The sequence below is a fragment of the Mirounga angustirostris genome, unplaced genomic scaffold (genome assembly GCF_029215605.1).
Source record: "Mirounga angustirostris isolate CCGP_5_RB_7025 unplaced genomic scaffold, mMirAng1.0.hap1 SCAF_1, whole genome shotgun sequence".
Lineage (NCBI taxonomy): Eukaryota > Metazoa > Chordata > Mammalia > Carnivora > Phocidae > Mirounga > Mirounga angustirostris.
The window spans coordinates 150,826,056-150,853,880 of NW_026991709.1; the positions used below are offsets into that span (position 1 = coordinate 150,826,056).

Sequence of the window (27,825 nt, forward strand, 5' to 3'; positions counted from 1 at the left end):
TCTACATAAGCCAACTGTTAACCAAAATAAAGAATCATATTGATAACAATACGTTAATTGTAGGAGACCTCAGTACTCCACTCTCAGCAATAGACAGATCATCTAAGCAGAAAATTAACAAAGAAACAAGAGCTTTGAATGACACACTGGACCAGATGGACCTCAGATATACACAGAACATTCCACCCTAAAACAACAGAATACTTATTCTTCTTGAGCGCACATGGAACTTTCTCCAGAATAGACCACATAGTGGGTCACAAATCAGGTCTCAACTGATACCAAAAACTGAGATTATTCCCTGCATATTCTCAGACCATAATGCTCTAAAACTGGAACTCAAGCACAAGAAAAAATTTGGAAGAAATTCAAACACTTGGAAGCTAAAAACCACTCTGCTCAAGAATGTTTGGGTCAACCAGGAAATCAAAGAAGAACTTAAACAATTCAGGGAAACCAATGAGAATGAGAACACATCGGTCCAAAACCTATGGGATACTGCAAAGGTGGTCCAAGGGGGAAATACATAGCCATCCAAGCCTCACTCAAAAAAATAGAAAAATCCCGAATTCACCAACTAACTCTACACCTTAAAGATCTAGAGAAAAACAACAAACGATGCCTATGCCATGCATTAGAAGAGAAATAATTAAGATTAGAGCAGAGATCAATGAATTAGAAACCAGAAACACAGCAGATCAGATCAATGAAACTAGAAGCTAGTTCTTAGAAAGAATTAATAAGATAGATAAACCACTGGCCAGACTTAATTCAAAAGAAAAGAGAAAGGACCCAAATTAATAAAATTATGAATGAAAGGGGAGAGATCACGACTAACACTAAGGAAATAGAAACAATTATTAGAAATTACTATCAACAACTATATGCCAATAAACTGAGCAACCTGGATGAAATGGATGCCTTCGGGAAACCTATAAGCTGCCAAGACTGAAACAGGAAGAAATTGACAACCTGAATAGGCCAATAACCAGTAACGAGATTGAAGCGGTGATCCAAAACCTCCCAAAAAACAAGAGTCAGGGCCTGATGGATTCTCTGGGGAATTCTACCAAACATTCAAAGAAGAAATAATACCTATTCTCCTGAAGCTCTTTCAAAAAATAGAAACAGAAGGAAAGCTTCCAGACTCATTCTATGAGGCCAGCATTACCTTAATCCCCAAACCAGGCAATGACCCCATCAAAAAGGAGAATTTCAGACCAATATCCCTGATGAGTATGGATTCCAAAATCCTCAACAAAATCCTAGCTAACAGGATCCAACAATACATTAAAAGGTTCATCCTCCACGACCAAGTGGGCTTTATCCCCAGGATGTAGGTGTGGTTCAACATTCACAAATCAATTAATATGATAGAACACATTAATAAGAGGAGAGAGAAGAACCATATGGTCCTCTCAATTGATGCAGAAAAAGCATTTGACAAAATACAGCAGCCTTTCCTGATTAAAACTCTTCAGAATATAGGGATAGAGGGAACATTCCTCAAGTTCATAAAATCCATCTGTGAAAAACCCACAGCAAATATCATCCTCAATGGGGAAAAGCTGAGAACATTTCCCTTAAGATCAGGAAGATGTCAAGGATGCCCACTCTTGCCACTATTGTTCAACATAGTACCAGAAGTCCTAGGAACAGCAATCAGACAACAAAAAGAAATAAAAGTTATTCAAATTGGCAAAGAAGAAGTCAAACTCTTTCTTTTCACAGATGACATGATACTTTATGTGGAAAACCCAAAGACTCCACCCCCAAATTACTAGAACTCATAAAGCAATTCAGTAATGTGGCAGGATACAAAATCAATGCACAGAGATCAGTTGCTTTCTTATTCACTAACAATGCAACTGTAGAAAGAGAAATTAGAGAAACGATTCCATTTACTATAGCACCAAAAACCATAAGATACCTCGGAATAAACCTAACCAAAGAGGTTAGGATCTATACTCTAGGAACTACAGAACACTCATGAAAGAAATTGAAGAAGACACAAAAAGATGGAAAAACATTCCATGCTCATGGATCAGAAGAATAAACATTGTTAAAATGTCTATGCTACCCAGAGCAATCTATACTTTCAATGCCAGCCCTATCAAAATTCCAATGACATTTTTCAAAGTGCTGGAACAAACAATCCTAAAATTTGTATGGAATTAGAAAAGACCCCAAATCGCCAAGGAAATGTTGAAAAAGAAAAACAAAGCTGGGGGCATCATATTGCCCAATTTCAAGCTATATTACAAAGCAGTGATCACCAAGACAGCATGGTACTGGCACAAAAACAGACATATAGACCAATGGAACAGAATAGAGTGCCCAGATATGGACCCTCAACTCTATGGTCAAATAATCTTCGACAAAGCAGGAAAAAATATGCAATGGAAAAAAGACAGTTTCTTCAATAAATGTTGCTGGGAAAATTAGACAGCCACATGCAGACGAATGAAACTCGACCATTCTCTAACACCATACACAAAGATAAACTCCAAATGGATGAAAGACCTCAATACAGGAATCCATCAAAATCTTAGAGGAGAACACTGGCAGTAACCTCTTGGACATCAGCCACAGCAACTTCTTTCAAGATACTTCTCCAAAAGCTAGTGAAACAAAAGCAAAAACGAACTTTTGGGACTTCATCAAGATAAAAAGCTTCTACACAGCAAAGGAAACAGTCAACAAAACAAAGAGGCAACCCACAGAATGGGAGAAGATATTTGCAAATGACACCGCGGATAAAGGGCTGGTATCCAAGATCTATAAAGAACTTCTCAAACTCAACACCCAGAAAACAAATAATCAAGTCAAAAAATGGGCAGAAGACATGAACAGACACTTGTCCAAAGAAGACATATAAATGGCTAACAGACACATGAAAAAATGTTCAACATCATTAGCCATCAGGGAAATTCAAATCAAAACCACATTGAGATACCACCTTACACCAGTTAGAATGGCAAAAATTGACAAGGCAAGAAACAACAAATGTTGGAGAGGTTGTGGACAAAGGGGAACCCTCTTACACTGTTGGTGGGAATGCAAGTTGGTACAGCCACTTTGGAAAACAGTGTGGAAGTGCCTCAAAAAATTAAAAATAGAGCTACCCTATGACCCAGCAATTACACTACTGGGTATTTACCCCAAAGACACTGATGTAGTGAAAAGAAGGGCCATATGCACCCCAGTGTTCATAGCAGCAATGTCCGCAATAGCCAAACTGTGGAAAGAGCCGAGATGCCCTTCAACAGATGAATGGATAAAGAAGATGTGGTCCTTCTCCCTCTGACCTTCCTCCTTCTCATGCTCTCTGTCTCTCGTTCTCTCTCTCACAAATAAAAAAAAAAAAAGATGTGGTCCATATATACAATGGAATATTACTCAGTCATCAGAAGGGATGAATACCCAAATTTTACATCAACATGGATGGGACTGGAGGAGTTTATGCTAAGTGAAATAAGTCAAGCAGAAAAAGTCAATTATATGGTGTCACTTATTTGTGGAACATAGGAATAGCATGGAGGACATTAGGAGAAGGAAGGGAATAATGAAGGGGGTGAATCGGAGGGGGAGATGAACCATGAGAGACTATGGACTCTGAGAAACAATCTGAGGGTTTTATAGGGGAGGGAGTTGGGGGGATGGATCAGCCCAGTGATGGGTATTAAGGAGGGCACATATTGCATGGAGCACTCGGTGTTATATGAAAACAATGAATCGTAGATCACTACATCAAATGATGTATTGTATGGTGACTAACATAACATAATAAAGTAAAATTAAAAAAAATAAAATAAAATGTAGAATTTATGGGCAAAAAAAGGTTGCTATTATTATGTTAATTTAATCGTAGGAAACTGAAGATTATTCACAAACTAGCCAGCCGACTTCCAGAAAGTTTTTGAATTTGGTTTCTGCTGGCCTTCCCAAAGCCATTCAGCCTTTTATATTCCAGAATATTTGAAAACACATTAAAGAAACATAACGATTTAGAAACAGCCAGGCGGTGACTTCCTCACAATGTAAAGGCCAATGCCCCGACAGCCCTGGAAGAAAATAAATGCGTGGGACAGAGTTTGCTATGTGGCAATATGTTAGCTTTAGGACATAACAAAACTGCAAGAATGGCAAGTGGCTGAAGTTCATTACCATTTGACCCTGCAGGAAGGAAGCAAAATCATTTTAAAGTACCAATCAATTGTTTCTGTTTTCTTCATTGAAGCAAGTGGGACTCTGGGGAAAGAGTGAAGTGACAGATATTTAAGTACAATTTGATTTGTCTTTGTCTCCCTGCAGCCCTGAGAACAATGCCTTCACAGAGCACAATTCCGAGAATATTTACTGATAGAACCAGTGTCAGGAAGTTTAAATGGACAGTGATGAATGGATACCTTATTGACATTCAGAAAACCACGTCTTCTGCCCTGAGAACCAATCTGTAGGGGCCAGACATGGCTGGAAACAAAACCATTTCAGACAGAAAAGCAAACTGGACATCCTTAAATTGTCTCTCTGATGTTCTTGCTACTTCTACCATGAGAACAAACTCTGGAGGCTAACATGGTCATTGTCTGCTGCGGAGGGTCTGAGAACATTGTGAGTTTGACACAGCTCAGGATGCGGGGGCAGCCATCTGCTGCTGGGGTGGGAACATCAGGGCCATCCCTGGGGAGCCCCCATCTCTGCTCTTGCCTCCCTAGGTTGGCTTTCCATTTGCCTTTCCACGAATGCCTGCCTTAGATGAGCATGAGAGATGCAGGCACTGGAAGCAGATTGAGGAAATACCGGCTCTCCTCAGAGACAAGAGAAAGGCCCACTCAGCATGCAGGGCAAGTGGCCAGAGCAGTTTGTGTTTTTCTTTTGGGCAGAAAGTCTTGATTTGTAAGGGGTGATGGCTACAGGCTGACAGCCAGCTCTATGTGGCCCTGGGGGAAGTGATGGCCCTCCTTAGGCTCCTACGAAAGAAAAATGTAACATGGTATGTGGAGTGAAGGACATGATCTATAGATCAGTGGTTCTCAAACTTTGGTGGGCGTCAGAATCACCTGGAGGGCTAATCAAGCACACAGAGGCCCAGGCTTGTTGTAGTAGGACAGGGCCTTGATCTTTCTAATTTTACAAGGCTCTTCCGTGGATCCAGATCCCCACCAAAGTTTGAGAATCACTGGTATAAAACAACAGAAATAAGAAGGGAACCAAGAGTCCTCATGTTTGAGCAGCTTTGTCTAGTTGGGTAGGAAACTACAGGAGAGAGAGAAAAGCGAAATGCAAAAGGGAAAAATACCATGTAATCTGCAAATCACTATGATTGATGAATTGGTTGCTATGGGAGCCCAGGGAAGGGGTACCCAACCCAGATCAGGAAGAGAGATGTTGTCTTTATAGAGGTAGAAACAAGATGGGGGCAAGGCCCAGTAACTGGGCAGAACATGGTGGTCCAGAGAGCTACAAAGTATGCATGGAACTGGGGGCATGAGCATCAAAAGGTCAGGTCGATTTTGAGGGTTCTGAAGTCAGTCTTTAAGAATTCCCATTACTTTTTCCTCACTCTTCAAGCATTTCTTGAGCACCCACTAGGTGCCAGGGCCTGGTATAATGAGACGAATAGGGAACAGGGCCCCGCTGTACAGTCACTCAGTATCTAGTTCAGGAAAGAGAGGCAAAAGCAGAAAATTACATTGCAATCGTCTCTATCTTATAAGAAAGGAATTTTTTGAAGGCCTCTGGGAGGAGCAACTCATTGTGCTTGGGGGAGTCTGAGAACTCTTCATGGGTTTGTGTCAAAACCAAGCTGTTCTTAAAGAACTTCAGCTGGGGGAACAGCATGTCCTAAGGTACGAATAAGTCAAAGAGCTTGGCATCTTCAAGGGAAGGTGGGTTTTCAGGGCAGTGACAGGCCTCACATGCCATGCTGGAGTTTACGCATCGTCGTTTGGGCATAAGCAAGTCAATACAGTGTTTCGATTTGGAAAACTGCACAAGGTCTTTCTTTAAAAGATGATAAATCTGGAGGTATTGATAAGAGTAGACTCAAAAGGAAGAGGGGAACACAGCTATTCCTTTGAAATAATCTGGGTGAGAGATGATGACATTCAAACCTCCAGCACTGGGGACAGAGACGAAGGGCACTTTTGATATACATTTCTGGGTTCTGAGTTAGAGGACCTGATCACCAGTGGTGCATCATTTGAGCTTGGACATGCCAATTTAGAGATATCTGTAGGACCTGTCTGGAGGTTAGGACTAGAAGTATCTAAGGAGTCATCAGCTTGGACATGGTGGTAGGACCAGAGGAATGTGAATGAGACAACCATGAAGAACTGGTGGCACAGGAAGGCCAAGGCAAAGCAGAGCCCTGGGAACATCCCTGACTTAAGGAGTGACTGGAGGACACATGAGAGGAGACAGGCTGAGCAGGACAGCAGGGTGGAACCCTGGAGTGAGTCCAACCTCTTACAGAGCCCAAGAATGGGCCCCATGAATGGCCTGGGAAATGTCCTCAGAGAACATATTTACCTTTCTAATGGATTACACCCTTGTTTCATTTCGTCATAACTCAAACCCAGCCAAGGGCTAAATGCTTAATGAAAATTAAATATCAGCAACTTCCATTTATTGAGTGCCAGGCTCTGTGCTAGAAACTTTCCTTATATTCTTGTTATCATCCAGCCCATGTTGCCAGAACCAACATCATCAATGGGACTGCCAACTTGATGTATGGCCTCCCTAGGGAGAACATCAGGATCAGGTACCTTAAAATGTCACAACTTATACCTGCTCTGCTTTGAGGGCAATGTCTACTGAAACGTTTTCCTTCTTTACTCTGAAATCCTGCCGTGTTCCTATGCCATAGCTATTATAATACACTTAACATGTATGTTATGTTCCAATTCTTAATACAAATAGCACAAGACAGATAAAAGTGTATTTCTTAAAAAGTGCCAAATAATGCTGTCATCATCTGCTTTGTGCTCTACTGCTTTGGTCTTCTGAAATAAGTTGTGAATTCTGAGAGTAAGGAGTCATGTCCTCCCCTTCCTCTGTGTCCTCTACAGTACTGGTGAACTCAAGGCACTTAATTCATGTTTGCTAACTGAGTAAAGAGAGAACTAATTGACGTCAATTTTAGGGTCAGCAAGGAAAAAGAATACAATATGTTTTGGTTCTTCCTTCTTAGAAGTTAGTGGGATGCACAAAGAACAGGGCTTTCAGTGAGTTTAAATTTGGCATCTAGGGGCGTCTGGGTGGCTCAGTCGGTTAAGCATCTGCCTTCAGCTCAGGTCATGATCTTAGGGTTCTGGAATCAAGCCCCACGTCGGGCTCTCTGCTCAGCGGGGAGTCTGCTTCTCCCTCCCCCCTGCTCATGCTCTCTCTCTCTCAAATAAATAAATAAAATCTAAAAAAAAAAAAAAAGGTGGCATCTAGGATGACCATGTGGCATCAATCTGAAGACCTTCAAACCTACCTACTCACCCACATGACCTATACATCCACCCACATAACATTTCAGTTATCCTGTGGATTGACCTGCACCCATTGAAGGAGCTGCTTCTACTCAGCCCCTGACAACCCCTCTGACCGGTATGCATCCCCCTTCTCCATTCACCCTAATCACTTGATGTTGACAGGACCCAGCTGGGCAGACCACCTGGTGGCTCATCTGTGCCTTGCCCTGAAATCCTTATTTTAATAGGGGCTGCAACAATGGAACCAGTAACTGGGTGCAAGCCACCCTAATTGGCAACATCAACTGGAAGGTCCTTGTCTCTGCAGGAGAGATGTTGGCCTTCAGCATGAGTGGCAGAGTTGTGTGGCATTGTGGGGTATTTATAGAAATTCTGGTTGGGACAGCCAGAGATAGGATGATGAGAGCATGTCACAGAGATGCACAGGGCAGTCATTTTCGACCAAATAAAATGTGGGCGAGGTGTCTGGGAGGCTGAGAGTCCCATGGAGACAGGTCCAGTGCTCTGGGGAGGGCAGCTTCTGTGTGAAACCAATGGGAGTACCTTGTCTTAGCGAGAAAAGACTGAGAAAATGTGAGAAAGAGCTGTATTCTTGAACTGGGATGTAGCCGGAAGGAGATTTGGAAAACTGGCCACAGCTGGGACTTCCCTGCCTCTGCCACTGTTTGGGTGAAACCTTTCTGTGTTGACTGCCATGTGATCAAATATTGGTGGGAGGGCAGGGAAGGGGAGTACATGGAGAGTCGAGGATCATGAGGCCAAGAGCATGGTCTTTGAGGATGAAAGTAAAATGATCCCTGGGTGTTGGCAACAAACAGGAAGTTAACCTTTAGTGGCCCAAGGCACCTGGGCTTTTCCTTCAGAGGCTGCCTGACTCCCAAAGACCTGCCCTCACGATGCACTTATGGGGAGCCCCTGAGGCTTGCCCTTCCCAGAGCACTGCAGGTGGACTGAGGGAGGAGGAGTATAATTACAGAGGTTCTGTGAGGCGAATCAGAGCCACTGCCGGAGCTGCCCTTCTTGGTTCTCTGGGCCAGGGAGGTGCCGAAGCGGAGGGTCTCATAGACAGGGTCCACCTTATTGCCACAGGCTGCAACAGAAGAGAAAGGTCATCTGAGTGACAGGTTTCCTCCACTCACCATCAGGAAGGCAACCAAGAATTTATCATACCTCCTGGGTCAGCAGCACTGGAGAAGAAGGTTCTGTGCCACAGACTCACTAACCCCTGGGAAAATGGAGCTGTGTGTGGTCAAGCTTTCCCGGCAGGTGGGCCCCCCACAATATGTGCCCTTTGGCCAGGTCTTTCCCGTGCACCCACCACTTACATCCAGAGCTCTCAGTTCCCAGACGCTTCCTGATTTATTGGTTTTTCCTCTTTTGTTATCCATCCTCAGGACTCCAATGTCAAGGTTCTGCCCGATACCAGCTTTATTTCCCCTGGTGTGAGGTTCTGCTCACCAAGGGACGAAGCCTTGAGCGAGACTCAAAGTTTGCAGTAAGAGGCAAGTCTTTTTGAAAGAATTTGACATTACCGGGGCGCCTGGGTGGCTCAGTTCGTTAAGCGACTGCCTTCGGCTCAGGTCATGATCCTGGAGTCCCGGGATCGAGTCCCGCATCGGGCTCCCTGCTCAGCGGGGAGTCTGCTTCTCCCTCTCCCGCTCCCCCCTCTTGTGCTCTCTCTCTCTCTCAAATATATAAAATCTTAAAAAAAAAAAAAAAGAATTTGACATTACCAGGCCTCATGAATTTCTGTTTAAAAGCTTTCTAGTTTAAAGCTTGCCCCCTCCAAAGGCAAAAAGAGACGGAGATTCTCAGGGAGAGAGAGAAAAATAGAAGTAAACTGAAAGATATTGTTAAAGAAAATTTCAAGCCAGAAAGATCTATAAATATAAGACATTTTTTTTGTCCTCATTAAAGAAAAACTGATATTCACGGAGTTCCTTCCAAGCATTGGTCTATAATTTACATTTATTTTTTTGCAACAGTATGAAAAGCAGCTTTTGCTGGTCTTCATTTATAGGGTCTGACAGTTTGAGTAACTTGTCCAGACACACAGTTAGTGGGTCAGCGGGGGAGCTGGGGTCTGAGCCGGGTCTGTGGGATGCTAGGCTCCATGCTCTTCCCACTCTGCCATGATGCTGAGGGGTGGTATAGCATATCAGCAGCCTTTGGGACGTGAGTGGTTTTCAAGCTTCATCGGGGAGGGGAGAATTTGCTCCTCCTTATGTTTCCTCTCCAGCAAAGCAAACAATCATAATGCCATCAGCTACCAGACAGACGCACAAACATAGCCTGCTAGATCTGCGGTCCTGAGACAGCAACAGCTGTTAATGCTGACATTGCTGCTCAAAACCCAGCTCAACCCATCAGCATCCCAACTCACCGATGGGCATAACTTCTTTAATGCATCCAAACTGTTCATGGATGAGCAAGGGGGAGCTGTAGTAACGCCGAAACCCTTTTGGCTGGAGAGAGAATGAGAAAGAGAAAGGCTTAATGTCACTGAAGAGATGGAGAAAACCACACAAGAGCTCTGAAAATCATACCAGCTGGTTTCTCCAGGGGGCACCGCTCTGTTGCCCTTGAAGATGCTAGCTTGTCCTAGAATTTATCCCTGGGGGGGGCGGGATGGGAGACAGGTGGCAATAAACAAGCTATGCTCCTCCCAGAAAGCAAGCCCCAGCCCTTCCCTTCCCTTTCCTGCCTCTCTTCCGTGTGCAGACCATAGCAACCTCCCTTGTGTCCAGGCTCCTCATTATCTCCCGGGATACAAATGGACTGGCACGCATTATTTCACTGCATTTTACTATTGAGGTTTATTAAACTCATAAAAGGCCTGGGCAAGGGGAAGCAGACCTCAGAGAGAGGCCAAAAGGACCTTGGATATATGACAAGCTCCCCACAGAGTCATTTGCCTTGTGTTCTAGACTCTCTGCTATGTTTTTCTGATCTCTCACTCATGGTCTTTGCCTTGGCTTGTGGAAATCATTGGAGGAGGAGGAGGGGAACAGGTGCGGCAGGGGTTTTAGAGAAGAGGACACTGCCAATCAGAGTAAGGAGATGAACTCTCTAAGAACCTTGAGTTACTCTATGCCAGTGTTGGAAGGGAACTTTGTGGCCCGGCCCCTACTGGAATTCCAGAATCCTCGCCCATGTTCCTGGCAGGTGGTATCTTCATTTTTTTGAACACTGCCACTGCTGGGGGGGTGGGGTGGTGGGAGGAGCTCCCACTAGCCATGGAGGCAGGTCTTTAGTGACATTAGCTCTTTGTTAAGACTTGGTATCTACTGATCCTAGGTCTTTTCCCTGGAGCCACAGGACAGGAGAGAATTCCTCTTTTGTATGACAGGTCTTAAATTTTTTTGAAGACAGCTGTCACAGCCTAAGTATCTCTAGGGTAGACATTCTTGGTCCCTTTGTCAGTTCTCTGGCCATCCTAGTATCGATACCCTCAAAAGTGCTCCGGGTTGCTTTTTATCCACATGTGGCACCAGTACGGAAGCCCACGCTCCCAAGATGCTAAGACCAGAACTAGAATGGGCCAGGGCCATCTGACCTTCTTTGGCTTGGCCACCATGATCTCTTAAAGTGGTGCGTTGATTTTTATTATTCTCTCCATTTTTAGGGGCGTGGTTAATCTCTCTCCCCTTCTTGACATCCAGTGAGCCGTCAGCCAATTTAGCACTGAGGTGACCAGCCACCCTTGTTTTTATGGGCTGGGAAGGTTCCTGGGATGCCACACTTTCCTCTTTAAAACAGGAACAGTCCCAGGATATGGGACTTGCAGTGCTAAAATTGAAAAAGTTCCAACCGGGACAAGTTGGTCACCATGTTAAGGACATGGAGTCCTTTTCACATGGGGAGCATTTGTCTCTCAGGTTGATAAAGCTCCTCTTCTGCTTGATCACTATGCCAACAAGGAAGCCTTATTGGTAGGCCAGGGATTTGGGGGCTGCTTTCCTAGTGTCTGGCTATCAGGGTGCCACAGGGAAGGAGTTTGGATGGGCAGGAGTTTCTGGGCTCACTCCTGGCACCAGCCCTTACCAGCTTGCCCATGCACCGCTGGGGTGCTAGGCCATCCATGCACTTGTGGTGGATGCTCATCTTACAGGCCTTGCAGCGCAGCCCATGCTTAGCGTTTGCTCCTGTCAGACATGTGTGAGCTTTGGTTAGGATACAACCTGCCTTTACCTGGTGACTAGCATGAAGTCCCTAAAAGAGTGGTTACTCCCTAAACCCAGGTCATTCTTCTTCTCTGTGACTTTAGCATGATGTTTTCGAAACAGACAAGATCTTATGGTAGATTCTTTGACCTTCTCCCACATCTGGTACCACTTAAGGTATCAGCTCTGGTTTCTTCCTACTCCTTTCCTCTTCATTACTCCAGAAAATCTCAGCCTCCTCCATGTCACCGTTCAACTCAATTCAAGTTAGCAAATGCCACTTTCTTTGCCTGTTTCTGCTCTTCTGTATGTCTTGCCAAGGAGTGCAAGTGCTGAAATTTTGCCCATTTTTTACCTGAATTTCTGTCATAGAGTCTGAGCTATTGGGACTCTTGGGTAAATGGCCAATAAAGGGGGAATGGCATGGTCTGTGTGAGAGAGGGCTGAGGATACTTCAAGTGGGGACAGAGGGCTGGATCAGACAGCAGCTCCTGCCTGGTGGAAGAGGAAGAGGAGGTGGGTGGCCATGAGAGCACTGCTGCAGAGAGTCACCCAGCCTCCTGGGACAGGGTGCCTTGATGGGGTAGGAAGAAAGGAGGCAGAGGAGGAGAGAGGCTCCTTGGTGACCCTGTGATGCTTCAGTGAGGCTCAGGGCAGCAGTGCTGGGGGGCAGACAAGAGGGTGGGCCTGGGGGGCCTCAGGGACATGGGAGGGATGCTGGCCATCTGCATTCATGTTCTACAGTGCAGCTGGAGGGAGGCGAGGTGAGGATGTCAGAGCGGGACATTTTCTGTCTCCACTTGGTCCCAAGAGGTGCGAGACAGAGTGAGTGAGCTGATAGGCTCCTCACAGGCCTCCAAAAATGGGCTGCCAAAATGGGAGTTTATAGCTCTTAGATGGCTAAGCACATCAAGCACATTAGAAAAGTGAAGAAGGTGGGGGCTGGGGAGGATTTCTTTGTGGAGCTGTTGAGGTCCTACTCCTTTCATCCTCAGTCCTACTTAGAGAGGATTCAAGGGGGTTATTTTAAAAGCTTGGCTTATGTCCCCTGGAGTCTGTGGGACACACGGCTGTGGCTATACCCACATAAAGAATGCTGACAAAGAAGACCACTGGACAGGCAATGGGACTCCCTACATCTCATAGGCATTGATATGTACATATACTCGGAGACATGAGGCCACAGGTATCCTGCTCCCTATGCAGCAGACTACAGAAGCAAAATGAGGACACCCCAAGTTCGTATGTGAAAACCACCCTCTTCTCTGCCATCCAAACCACCATTGGCCCTTGTCCAGACTCATTCCTAGTTGAACTAGTTTCTCTGTTTTTGTCTTCCTCCAGTGCGTGCACAGTAACCAGAACAATCATTTAAACAAGACTTGAATCACCTCCCTTTCTTGTGTAAACAGCTTTCAGTAGGTTCTCCCTGCCTTTCTGGTGTTATAAAAAATGCTCAGCATGGTGGGGAGGCTTTGTATGATTTGGTGGAGCCCATATCTGCCTCTATCTCAAGCTAACCCCCTTGTTCGCTATACTCTAGCCACATGGCCTTCTGCAAGTTCCCTGAAGGCACGAGCTCTTTAATTCTTCAGGGTCTTTCACACACACTGCCCTAAATGCCCGGAATGTTGTCTCTATCACACTCACCTGGCTAGCCAATCCTCATCCTTTGGGTCTCTTGTCATTCCCCCCATGAAGCTTTCTTGGCCACATTCCCCCTTTCCTTGTCTAAATTATCTTTATTATTATTATTCTTCTTTCTTACAGCACTCTGTTGTTGTTTTTCACAGCATTTATCACAATTACTCATTTGAGAGTTTGTTTTTGTATGCCTTTTCTCCTGGACTGTGAACTCAATGAGGCTAAGGGCTGTGTTTGTTCATCGGCCACTGGGTACCCAGCTCTGAGTATGATGTCCAATAAATATGTGTTAAATACGTTAATCAACAAATTCTCTCACAGTCATACATGTACTGAAGCAAGGGTGACCGACTGAGATAATTAAGTGGAGTTGATTCATTGATGGTGTAGAAGCAGCATTCAAGAGCTCGGAGAGGACTTCAAGATCATCTATAGGGATGATTTTATTCCACAGATGAGAAGCCTGAGGGTCCAGGTCAGAAGAGGTCCTGCCTAGTATCACTTTTCCTCTGCTTGACCCTAAAACTTCCTCCATTTATTGGGGATAAGGTACATGAAGATATGAATGGGGATAATTAGACGTTAAAATAAAGGAGAGTACAGAACATGATATTCAACTGGGAAAAGCCACAGGCAAACTCATGTCTGGACAAAGATCCACGATACCTTCAGGAGGTATTACCTGCAAACTCCCTTCGAGAAGGTATCATTTAACACAATGTGTGTCTGCTCTTACAACCACAAAAAGGCAAAGTGACATATAAACAAACCATAAATTACTGGGTATGTGTGCTTGTTCATAAATACTAGTTGGAAAGGCTCTTTTCCTTTTTTAAGAGTGGTTACTGCAATGCCTTCTAAACACTGGGCTTTGAAAGCAATCACTTATTTTTTTGTTTTCAAATTAGAGAATGCTATTTGTGCCCTATGAGAGAATAAATAAAAGCTTCAAAGAAGAGTTATTTCATTGTGTACTGGACTCTGAAATAGCACTATTATATATTAAGGTATATTCTCCTTCAGGCCTGAACACTGTAATTTCAGTTTTCCTTGTCTGTTCTAATACACTCCACTATTTGAATGAATCAGATCACCAACAATAATTTGGTTTTAGGTGTTCCAATTTCTATTGTGGAATAGCAGGAGTGACTGAAGAGGAAAGCTTGTATTCTGTGGCTCATAGAATAGTTCAAAGGGATAAATCACATCACTCACTGGTGTTAGCTTACTGTAGCAGGATATGGGAAAGCTATGGTCTGACCCATTACTAGTGACCTCCATCACAAAGGCATCACTGAATGTGACCCTTAGGCTTCAGTAAGAGTGGGAAAAACATGGTTTTAAATTAGAATCTGTCTCATGCTGGCCCTTTAAACTTAAGAAAGCTACTAACATTCCTGGAGCCTCAGCTGTCTCCTCATCAAATGGCAATACTTCTAAGTCCTCCCAGAGTTGCTAACAGTAATAGTGTTGAAATATATGCAAAGGGGATTGCATGGATTTAAATACTCGTAAACATAAAGATGTCACTGGACTTTGAATAAACATGGTGGATTGGCCACATGAGAGTCCCATTTACTCATACCAAAGCCCACTAAAATGTCAGGCCAATAATAAAAAGTGGTATAAACCCCGAATAACAAGGTTACTGGGAAGAGTGGCAAGTGTAGAAGAGAGTTCATGTATTCAGAAGATAGAAAGCAACTGGAGGAATGGCAAGGAATTTAGCAGAAAAGGGGGGAGACTGGATTTCCCAATAGCAACTTGGAAATGGGAAGATCAGGGACCCTCAAAAACTGTGGAATTTTAAAATTCTGAGAGAAAAGACTTTCCAACCTTGAATTGTATACCCAGGCAAATAACCAACGATTATGTAGGCAGAATAAACACATATTCAGGGATTCAAAATATTTGCTTTCCATACACCCTTTCTCAGAACATTAATGAAAAATGTGCCTTAGAAAGATCAGGGAATAAATCGAGGAAGAAGAAATTGTTGGATCCAGTGCACAACAGAGGAATTGACACAGAGGAAAGGTAAATGATATGCCCCTGGGACAGCTCTGCAGTAGCCCTAGACAAGTGCTACAAGATGAAGTAAGGCCATACCCCTGGGGGAAAAATGGAACTTAGAAGTTTATTGATGCTTTTCAGGTTTCGATGCTGTAACAGATATGGCATCTGACAGATACATGAAAGCATTTGAAAAAAAAAAAAAACTATAGGTGCATAAAAGGTCAAGGGAATTAAAAAGGTGATTTCTAATTGAGGAAATATAAAACTTGTGTAAGGAAAGAAATGTAATCCTAGCACAATATTTGAATCAGAAGGGCGCCTGGGTGGCTCAGTCGGTTAAGCGACTGCCTTCGGCTCAGGTCATGATCCTGGAGTCCCGGGATTGAGTCCCACATCGGGCTCCCTGCTCGGCGGGGAGCCTGCTTCTCCCTCTGACCCTCCCCCCTCTCATGAGCTCTCTCTCTCTCTCATTCTGTCTCAAATAAATAAATAAATAAAATCTTTAAAAAAAATATTTGAATCAGAAATTAGCAATAGTCACAATAGTGTATACACTATCAAGTTCACACAAAATTGTGACAGAAGTAGTTGTGACGATGAGAACAGAGGAACAGCAAAGATTGTGCTGTAACTCTTGTAGGAAGGTGAGAGCAAGGCAGAGGGGAACGAGCAGGGGGTGCCAGAGGGTGTCAACCAGAAGCCAATAAATGTTTCATTAATCAATAAATAGTAAGTGCAGCATTTAGATATATTGAAATAAATGCCTGAAGAAACAATTAAAGAGGATGAAAGTAGCTGCCTTTCAGAAGTGTCATGGTTATAGGATGAGAAATTTTCCACTGAAGTATTCTCAGTACCATCTGTACCATATTTAAACTATTCTCATGTCCTACTGTGGCAAAAAGCAAATAAAAATGAAGCTGCTGGAAGCTGGGTCATATCAGCCCCTTGGATTGATGTGGTCTGTGGTATATGGAGATACAGGGAAAATATGGAGCCAGCTTATCACATAACCATCAGTTCTTCCCTGGAATTTGAACTTCTGGGATAAATCTAAGATAGTTCTATGAGTTATGGTGGAAAATTGTTAAGGATGTTAGTTATGATACTCAAATGGAATTTGGAATGGATCAGTGCAAGCTAGGACAACACTGACTAACTGTCCGGCACTGGGCTATTTTATGAGCATGGTAGGATTTACCATTATGGATAAGTGAGCTGTCTCTAGAGGAACCAAGTGTTGAAGCTCTTGTGAATAAAGGAGTCTCATATAGATATTGGCAGAAATATAAAAGGGGTTTTCTCAATGCAAATGGCTACTCAACGACATTGGATGACAGGCTCCTTTTTTTTGAAAAATAAAATTGATTACACATATCTACAAAAGAGCTGGCCAGAATCATTTTGATAACATTTGGCCATTGAGGCACTGTTTACTCCTTAGCCAAATTTCATATAGTATCAGTTAAAGATAAAACAGGATAAACCAAGGGTTTACAATCAAGACCCCTTAACCAGGAAAATAATATGGAGAATGAGTAAAAATAAATTTGTGTAGAAAAAGAAATGGAATCATAATACAGTACTTAATTCCGCAGACAATCGTTGTAATTATTATTAATAATTAGTTTGCTTTCAGAGTCTACAACTATGGAATTACTCCTACAATTTATTTGATTAAAATTAATGTCAGATAATAAAAAAGACTCTTTACTGTGATTTGGGAAAAAACTTTAAAAAATTTAGAACTATATACATAAAAATAGAGTATCTATAAATAGCTCCATAAATATTTCTTGAATTACATAAAATACCTATAAATAATTCAGAGGTAAATACAGGTCAAAAAGTTCAAAGACATACCAGCCCCTGTTCTTGTGGGTTCAGGTACTGGGGCCACCTTTGCCCTCCCCCAGTGCAGGGGGCCACACCATGGCTGGGAGAGGAAACTGCACAGATGCTTCTATCAAGAGTGTGCAGACACTAGCGAGGACTGGAAGTCCATGTTACAGAAGGTTCTCAAAGCCAGAGAGATGAGAGCAAAAGCAATAAGTGAATTTTGGTGCCTGGGCAAACCAGAGGCATTTAAGGGCTAGAAACTATGCAAACAGTGGAAAGATGACAGTGTCTTTAAATGAGAGGCTGTAACAAAAAAATCTCTACTGGATAATAAAGTGGGCATTATAATGCAGCTAACATTGTCCATGGGCCCTCTACCCTTAAATGAACACGACACAAGGGATGGGACAGAATTATGGGGGAATCTGTTAAGAAGCCCTCTCTGATGCAACCCCCTGCCCACTTGCCTTGTCTCATTTTCAGTATACTCCACCTTGACCTCCTTTGTTTTCCTAGATCATTTGTGGTTCTTGGCAACGGGTGCTGGATTAGGCTTCTTAAGGGTTGCTCACACAAACTCTTTTGCCTTTCTTGTTCAGTTGCTAAACAGCTTCTCATCTCGAACCCCTTTTAGATATTCTCTGAAGCTGCCTGCACACACACCCTCCCCTCTTCCTTTATACAGGACCCTCCACTCTGCACAGCTCCCTCATTGTTCCTGGAGTACCTTTCACAGCAGGTCCTCAGCATGGGATGCTGGGTAATTTATTCACCTCTGGAACCTCTGCAGCCAGAAAGGTCCTTGGCTGGAACACTGCAGTCCATCAGGAATGATGAGCCACCCAGGCCTGGGCCAGAGAAGTGTTCAAGCTAAGAGAATGCTGGGGGTCCACCCCACTCATTCTATGGAAAGAGCTAGATATCTCCCTGTGGCCCCAAATCCTGGAGGCTTGTGCGACTATTGGGTTCTACTCTAGTTGCAGATCCGCACTGTATGGGCCCCCACCTGGCTGGGTCTTGTTTTTCATACCCTTGTTCCAATGTGACTATATCCGGCTTTGCTGGAACTCAGACCTCCCAGGTCCTGCGTGGCCCTACAGTCCAGGCCAGATACTGTTCCATGTGATGTCTGCCTGACCTAGGAAGTGAGCTGAAAGCTGATTCTGGGAATCACTGTCTCTGTGTCTGCTACTGGCTCATCATATCTTCCTTGGAGCAGATGCTGAAAACTATCTGGACTGGAATCAGATTAGTCATGCCCCTTGACTCATGTCCCTTTGCGGTGGACTCCTCGTAGCTAACAGCTTACATTGGCCTCTGAGTCTTCCTCCTGGTATGAGCTCCCATGACACCTCCCAGAGGACCCTACAACAGTGTCTGTTGAGTGCTCTGCTGTCCTGACAGAGACGCTAAGATCTCCCCCATTGCCTTCATGATTGCCTTCAGTACGGGAATGCTTAAACTCTGTATCTTCTTCCGTGGCTGCATTATTGAAAACTGTGCCTTCAACATCTAAATAATAACAGGATGATCTGGAAGAGTCAATGCTCCATAGTGGAATTAAAAATAACGCATGCAGAACATGGGAAGTATTTCCGTGACTTTCACATGCTACTTCTTTTTGATGTCAAGTAACGGTGTGGAGACGATCTTTAAGACTGTGAGGCCACACGAAGCCAACTAAGCTAGATGGAGTCACTGGGCATGATTCTCTCTCTTCTCATGAGGACAGAGGGGGACTTGAGAGAAAAACAAATGAATGGAGGAAAAAATCAGTACAATGAAGATGGGAGGAGCTTGGCGGTCAACACACACACACACTTGCGCACACACCCTCGTGTGCGCACACACACACACTTTTGAGATGGAAGAACATTGTACTAGAAGTCAGAAACGAATTCTCACCCTGATCCTGCAGGAAGGAAAGAAAGTGGGAAGGAATTAAAAATTATCGAGCTCTTGTGCACTGTTAGGCAGTTTCCTGGATTTTTCTTCATTTTATTAATACTTGTTACCTGTTATATGCAAGGTATCATTTTAATTGAAGGAGGCGGGGGTAACTGATAACTTTGATGGCAAAGAATGGACAAACGTTGAGTTGGGGTGAATATGTAACTCACTAGCTGTGAACTCAATACTGCAATTTTCCCCCTGTTTTTATCCACGCAGTCCTGTGAGGTAAGGATTTTTGTTCTCTCACTGTTACAGGGAGTGAACTGAAGCCCAGGGACACACAGCTAGTGAGGATAGAGACCGGACGAGGGTCCAGGTCTATACAACTTGGAAGCTTGCCTCTCTTCCCTCATCCCGTCCCCACTGCCTCCTGCCAGCCATCTGCACATCAGCAGATCTCTACCCTGACCTGGTCTGGATTTCTCCTATTGAAATTGAAAGAGAAAAATTACAAAGGCATTCATGGTCCTCTCAGCTCTGTTTATGATAATCATAGAATAAAAATACAAGTATGTTACCACAGCCATTGAATATAAGGTTGGAAGGTTGGAGGAGAAGGGGCTATTATGTTATGTCAGTAATATTTCCTGTCCCAACATCCTCTTTGGAAGAGGCATTCTGATCACATATGCGATGGGTAACAGATAGGCTCTCATAGCGGACAGATGTGAACAAGAATTTTTTGGATGAGCCGGCCACTGCAGAGATGCAGGTCCATGTAACAGATATGTATAAGATATTACAGGCTCCACTGATCTTGAATACACGCAGAAGAAAAGTGTGGGAAATAGAGTTTTTCCCATTGCAGACATTGCCAAAGCCGCCAAGCTGGCGATTACTCATGCAATCAATAATGCATTAGGAATCAAGGCTGCAAATGCATTAGCCAATATGTGTATGCTGCTGTTTCTAGTTTTCATATGTCCTTATTTGGGGACTTATTTTTGTTTTGAAAATGACACTGATGTCATAAATGTTCTCATCTTGGTTGATTCTTTTTAAAAGGAAGCGTGGAGCCAAGGTGGAGAAATAGAAATGTAAGAATACAAAAGTACAAAAGCAGGATAGCTGTTCTACAACTTATTATAACTTTCACACGTAAATTGTCTTATATTTGTATGTTCGATCTGGGTATGTGTGTATATACATGCACACATAATACATAAATGTACCATGGCGAGGTGGAAGAAGTTGGACTTCAGGTATCAAAAGACTGAGGTATTAGTCCTTAGCTCTGAGACCTTGGACGGGCACCTGTCCTCTGATCTCAGTCTCCCCATCTGAGAAAGGGTGTCACAAGCACAAAGTGGAAACACCAAGGGACCCTCTTTTTAATAAGCACAACTTAACATGCAAAAGTAAATGGTAACAGGACTAGAAAGTGCATCACCTGTAGCTCTAAATGGTGGCTTTCCCTGAGGTCACGATTCCCAGATTCCTTAAGGCTGAGCTGGATATTCCAAACTCAGGATTCGATGAGGCATGACCCAGATAGAGCACCGTCTACATTCTACTCTCCTGTGTGTACTACACCGAAATCCCCACACTCAATGTACAAATAAGCAAGGTGACCCTTGCTCTGTAAAGGTTTACCTCCAATACATTTTTTTTTAAGATTTTTTTTATTTATTTGACAGTGAGAGAAACAGCGAGAGAGGGAACACAAGCAGGGGGAGTGGGAGAGGGAGAAGCAGGCTTCCCGCGGAGCAGGGACCCCGATGCAGGGCCCAATCCCAGGACGCTGGGATCATGACCTGAGCCGAAGGCAGACGCTTAACGACTGAGGCACCCAGGCGCCCCCCTCCAATACATTTGAAACACGAATACAGCATCAAATACTAAAGAAACGTATTATTTATAGAAGAATTCGTTCCATCGATCTTTTATAAGTAAGATTCATACTTATTTATTAACTATGTTACTACTTTATTTAAATAATACTTAAACATTTAAATATAATAATATATAATGATTATATTTTCGTTATGTATTAACGTCATAAGCTAACCATTTAAGGACTTCTAACACCTGATGCAGACCAAGCTGATGAAAGTTTTAGCAGCTGTGGCCAACGGGAGAGAATTAGAACCAAAGGTTAAAGCCCATGTGGACTGTCAGTTGCATGACATTGATCCCTCAGCTTTCTAGGAGAATGTCTGCAGGGCAAAATTGGGCCTTCATCTGGAGCATCTCTGTATTAAAGGGCCACATATATCCCTGGAGGATCTGTATCAAAGGACCACACTGGGAAAGGTTTGAGATTGAGGAGAGAATATTTTTTTTTAAATTTTATTTTATTATGTTATGTTAGTCACCATACATTACATCATTAGTTTTTGATGTAGTGTTCCATGATTCATTGTTTGCGTATAACACCCAGTGCTCCATTCAGTACGTGCCCTCTTTAATACCCATCACCAGGCTAGCCCATCCCCCCACTCCCCTCCCCTCTAGAACCCTCAGTTTGTTTTTCAGAGTCCATAGTCTCTCATGGTTCATCTCCCCCTTCGATTCCCCCCCCTTCATTTTTCCCTTCCTACTATCTTCTTCTTCTTCTTTTTTTTTTTTTTAACATATATTGCATTATTTGTTTCAGAGGTACAGGTCTGTGATTCAACAGTCTTACACAATTCACAGTGCTCACCATAGCACATACCCTCCCCAATGTCTATCACCCAGCCACCCTACTGTCCCACTCCCCACCACTCCAGCAACCCTCAGTTTGTTTCCTGAGATTAAGAATTTGAGGAGAGAATATTAAAGCAAACAAACAAACATCCCCCAAACAAGACAAGACAAAATGAATGGGTAGGCACTTTCATCCACACTCTAGAAAGATGGGCCACTGAGATGTTAAGTTTCACATTTCAGATCTGACTAGGATTTGGGAAGCTCTGGCAGGGATTGTGAAGAGAAGCTGTCAGAACTGAGAAAGTCAGTTCTATTGACATGGGTGGGGTCCTCCCTTGCCTTCACTTGCCACTTTGATTTTAGGGGAGCAGGGGAGAAAAAAGAGGCTGAGAGCTGGGGAGGACCATGGAGCTTAGCCTTCTCTGGAGTTTACCCTTTCAGGATGGAGAGGGGACAGAATTACTTGTCTGGCCTTACTCTCTGGTAAGAATCTCGCCCATGCTGAGCACGCCACCAGTGACATTTTTACAACATTCACCACAGCATTAGAAATGCTTTCTTGTCATCTAGTGTAGGATTTTTAAAATGGCTTACAAGCTAATCAAGTGAAGGCATAATTACCAGGAGGAAGGCAGATGACCCCCAACTCCTTCTTTGAAAAACACTTTATATTTCAAGAATCTGGAGATTCTGGTAGCAGAATGGAGGATTTCTCCAGAAGAAAACTCGTCAACCATGCAAAGCTTGGCTATAAAGGAGTTTTCTTGTTTTTTTGGTTTTTGTTTGTTTTTTTCTTCCTGAGGAGTTAGACTAGGGGCCAGAAACGTGTCTCTCTCTGTAAAGGGCAAGAGAGTAAGCATTTTAGGTTGCTCCTGCATCTATTCCACTCTGCCTTTGAGGCATGAAGCAGACACAAATAACAAGTAATCAAATGAGCATGGCTGTGTCTCCATAAAACTCTATTTAGAGACACTGAAATTTAAATTCATATAATTTTCATGTGTTATGAAATATTCTTCTCTAAATTTTCTTTCAACAATTAAAAAATGCAAAAACCATTCCCATCTCGTGGTTCGAAATAGGCAGTGGGCCAGATTTGGCCAGTGGGCCACAGCTTTTTCTTTTTCCCAGTATTTTTTTAAATTGAGGTACAGTTCACATAACATAAAATTGACCACTGTAGAGTGAAGAATTCGGTGGCATTTTATACATTCGCAATACTGTGCAATCATCACCCCTATCTAATTCTGAAATATTTTCATCATCCCAAAAGGAAATCCCATACACATTAAGCAATTATGTCCCACTCTTCCCTCCCCCAACTTCTGGAAACCATCAGTCTGCTTTGTGTCTCTATGGATTTACCTATTCTTGCTATTTCATATAAATAGGATTATCAATCTGTGACCTTTGTGTTTGGGTTCTTACACTTAGTTTGGTTTTGAGGTTTATCCACATGTATCAGTATCTCATTCCTTTTTATGACTGACTATTCCATTGTACACAGTCTAGTTTATTATTAGAAATAGCTATTAATCTAATTACTCATAGAAATAGATTTCTCATTCTGATTTAAGCTCTTAGTGAAGATGGAATAAAAGGATATTCTATACTATAATAAAGGATACACATCTGACATGAGTTTGTCTGATACTTAATGAGGAAACATTAGAAACTCTCTCTCACCAGTAAACTGCTCTCATCGTTACCAGACACCAACATCTGGCTAAATCTGGTAGTCAAAGTTCATCCCGTAATTGATCTATCTACCAATAGCAGCATTTGATAAGGTTGATCATTCTCTTTAACATTTTCTTTCTTGGCTTCTAAGATGGTATATCTTCTTGGCTTATCTCTACCACACTAGGCACTTCTTCCTGGTCTCTTGCTGGTTCTTCCCCTTATACCCAACTTTTTAAGATTGGATGGCCCCAGGGCTCAGTCCTTGGTCCTCTTCTCTCTTCTGTCTGTACTTACTCCCTTGGTCATATCATCCAACCCTATCCCTTCAAATACTATTTACATGCTTACAACGCCAGTATTTATATCTTCTACCTAGGAAAGGCCCCTCAAACTCCTTATCTCCTGACTTCTTGACATTTTCCTACTTGGCTACAAGATAAACATTTCAAACTTCAACATGTCTCAAACTGAATTAATGATCTTTTCCCTTCAACACCTGCCCCAGAACCTATTCGACCTGCAGTTTCCCCATTTCACTTGATGGCAACTCCATTTTTCCAGTTACTTGGGCCAGAAGCCTTGTTGGCAGCATCCCTGTCTGCTAATTTCCTCATGCAGCCCACATGCAGAAAATCCTGCTGGGTATTTCCTTCAAAATATATCAAGAGTCTGGCCCCTTCTCAGTTCTTCTGCTGTTCCCTGATCTTGACCTGCACTGCTGTGACAGCCTCCTGACTGTCCTCTCTGCTTCAATCCTTGCCCCATCCCTCCAAAGTATTAGAAGTCGCTATTCTTCACATAGCAGCTAAAGAAACCTTTTGCAAATATCATTAAAGTCCTATAATTACTTTACAGAGTAAAAGCTGAAGTCCTCTCAATGGTCTACAGTTACACTTTCTTCTGCCATCATTCACACTGGCTACTGGGCTGTTACTTAGCTTACCAGGTATACTCCTTCCTTAGGCTTTAGCTCTAGTTGTTTCTTTCACTTGAAATGCCCTTTCCCCAGGGTTCTCCCACCTTTCACAAGTCTTGCTCAGGTCTTATCTTGACAAGCTTATGCTGACCACTTCCTGTGATACTGCAATCCGTCCCTTGCCTCTGAACTCCTGATCCTTCTCACCTTGCTTTACATTGCTCTTCCTTCCACATCACTTGGAACCTTGAAAACTCATCCATGAATCCATCCATCCATCAATCCATCCATCCAACCATCCATCCTATCCATTGTCTCCCCGACGAAAATGTCAATTTTATAAGGGCCAGCATCTTTTCCTGGTTTATTCACTGTTACATCCTAAAGGCTTAGAACAAAACCTGGTAGAGAGGAGATACTCCACAAATATTTGTTGAATGAATTCTTTTTAAGTTTGAAAGAAGACAAAGATGCGTGATGTTATGAATACTCAGCATGGTATTATTAAATAAGAAAAGAAAAAAAAATATGTTTTGAAGGGATGCCAATTTTCTCCAAATAGTTTTGCAAATTCACCAGAATTCCAGTTGAAGTCTCAATGGGATTTGGGTGGGGGACTTCCTAAAGTGATTCTAAAATTAATCTTGAAGAATAAATGCTTGAGAATAGCAAAACATTTTTGAAAAAGAATCTATGATAACCCACAAGAATAATTAAACCAGAGAGCTATTGGTGCTGAACAAACAAACAAAATAACCAATAAAGTGAATTGAAAACCAAGAAATATACTTAGGTATCTAAAAATTTAATGATTGATAAAAGTGACTTTTGAATCAGCAGTGAAAAGGATTATTCAACAAATTTTGGTGAATCACCTGGTAAATTATTTGGTAGAAAAGACCAGATATTTAATTCATAACATATTCTGAAATAAAGTTTGGATGGGTTAAGGAATTTACAGAGAAGTTGAAGGTATTAGGGGTGTCTGGGTAGCTCAGTCGGTTAAGCATGTAACTTTTCATTTCAGCTCAGCTCATGATCTCAGAGTCCTGAGATTGAGCCCTCTGTGTTGGGCTCCATGCTCAGTGGGGAGTCTGCTTGAGATTCTCTCTCTCCCCTTTCCTTTGCCCCTCCCCCTGCTCTTTCTCTCTCTCTCTCTAAAATAAATAAATAAAACCTTAAAAAAGTTAAAACTATTAAGTTAATTGAAGAAAATATAAAGCTAGCTTATTTATTCTTGAATAGAGAAGCTCTAAGTATGATTTTATGAGAGAAAACAATATACAAAAGATTGATAAATTTGATTACATTAAAATATACTCACTCATAAAAAAGGCTGAAAGGCAGATAAATTGGGAAAAATATGTGCCTTATAAAATTCAGGACATTATACTGTATTATACTGGATTGATGAGCATTTCTTACCAATTAAAAGGGAAAGATAAATAAACCAAAAGATATATTGCACAAGGACATAACCTGACAGCTTATAAAAGAAACGGGATTATAAAGCAGGAAAATACATGCAATGGAAAAAAGACAGTCTCTTCAATAAATGGTGCTGGGAAAATTGGACAGCCACATGCAGAAGAATGAAACTTGACCATACACAAAAATAAACTCAAAAAGGATGAAAGATCTCAATGTGAGACAGGAGTCCATCAAAATCCTAGAGGAGAACATAGGCAGTAACCTCTTTGACAGCGGCCACAGCAACTTCTTTCAAGATACTTCTCCAAAAGCTAGTGAAACAAAAGCAAAAATGAACTTTTGGGACTTCATCAAGATAAAAAGCTTCTACACAGCAAAGGAAACAGTCAACAAAACAAAGAGGCAACCCACAGAATGGGAGAAGATATTTGCAAATGACACTACAGATAAAGGGCTGGTATCCAAGATCTATAAAGAACTTCTCAAACTCAACACCCAGAAAACAAATAATCAAGTCAAAAAATGGGCAGAAGACATGAACAGACACTTGTCCAAAGAAGACATATAAATGGCTAACAGACACATGAAAAAATGTTCAACATCATTAGCCATCAGGGAAATTCAAATCAAAACCACATTGAGATACCACCTTACACCAGTTAGAATGGCAAAAATTGACAAGGCAAGAAACAACAAATGTTGGAGAGGTTGTGGACAAAGGGGAACCCTCTTACACTGTTGCTATGCAAGTGGAATGCAAGCTGGTATAGGCACTTTGGAAAACAGTGTGGAGGTGCCTCAAAAAGTTAAAAATAGAGCTACCCTATGACCCAGCAATTGCACCTCTGGGTATTTACCTCAAAGACACAGATGTAGTGAAAAGAAGGGCCATATGCACCCCAATGTTCATAGCGGCAATGTCTGCAATAGCCAAACTGTGGAAAGAGCCGAGGTGCCCTTCAACAGATGAATGGATAAAGAATATATACAATGGAATATTCCATATATACAATGGAATATTACTCAGCCATCAGAAGGGATGAATACCCAAGTTTTACATCAACATGGATGGGACTGGAGGAGATTATGCTAAGTGAAATAAGTCAAACAGAGAAAGTCAATTATCATAGGGTTTCACTTATTTGTGGAACATAAGGAATAGCATGGAGGACATTAGGAGAAGGAAGGGAAAAATGAAGGGGGGGAAATCGGAGGGAGAGATGAACCATGAGAGACTATGGACTCTGAGAAACAAACAGGGTTTTAGAGGAGAGGGGGTGGGGGGATGGGTTAGCCCGGTGATGGGTATTAAGGAGGGCACGTACTGCATGGAGCACTGGGTGTTATATGAAAATAATGGATCGTGGATCACCACATCAAAAACTAATGATGTATTGTATGGTGACTAACATAACATAAAAAAAAAAAAGAAATGGAATTAAAAGTTAAGCATTTATTAAGTGGCAGACTTAATTAGTAATCAAAGAACTGGAAATAAAAATAGCAAGATATCCATTTTTACTCTATCAAATGTGAAAAGATTTAAAAAATGGAAAAGAAAACCATCAGTGCTTGGCTGTGGGGTGATTGGCACTCCCACACACTGCTGCTAAGAGGGAGGAAATGGTAGCCCTTAATTTGGGGGCTTAATTTGTTAATTTAAGAACATGAACCAATTAATTTGGGACCATGTACCAAAAACTTTAAACAGATGCATAATTCTTGGCTACAGCAATTTCAATTTCAGAATTGGCCTTAAAACATAACTAAATATGTCTGCAAAGATTTAACTACAAAGACATTTGCCATTGCTTTGTGAATATCACAAAACAGGATAATAACTAAAATATCACAGAATAAGGTATTAGTTAATAAAAGCTTGGAAAACCCATAATCAAAATCCTTTTTGGCTACTGAGGCAATTTTTGATTTAATAACGATTGACATAATAGAACGCTCACAGTATAATGTTAAAGTGTCAAAATATGGGTCATATACCACAATGCTTAGAAAACCCTCATTTAAAATGAACATTATATACATGTCAAAAAGTCTGGCAGGGCAT

General features: G+C 42.3%; 1 protein-coding gene across 3 annotated transcripts in view; it reads right to left on the reverse strand.

Moving 5' to 3' along the window:
- STAC (SH3 and cysteine rich domain) overlaps positions 1-27,825 on the reverse strand; it is a 158,738-nt gene that overhangs the window by 49,670 nt on the left and 81,243 nt on the right. For 2 of the 3 annotated variants that reach the window (XM_045904071.3, XM_045904070.3), the window contains exons 3-5: positions 11,529-11,629; positions 9,868-9,949; positions 8,459-8,574 (exon numbers count right to left, since the gene is read on the reverse strand). In XM_045904071.3, the coding sequence (XP_045760027.1) occupies positions 8,459-8,574; positions 9,868-9,949; positions 11,529-11,629 (299 nt within the window). The remainder of the gene's footprint in view (positions 1-8,458; positions 8,575-9,867; positions 9,950-11,528; positions 11,630-27,825) is intronic. The other variant, XM_045904073.3, reaches the window with a different exon arrangement.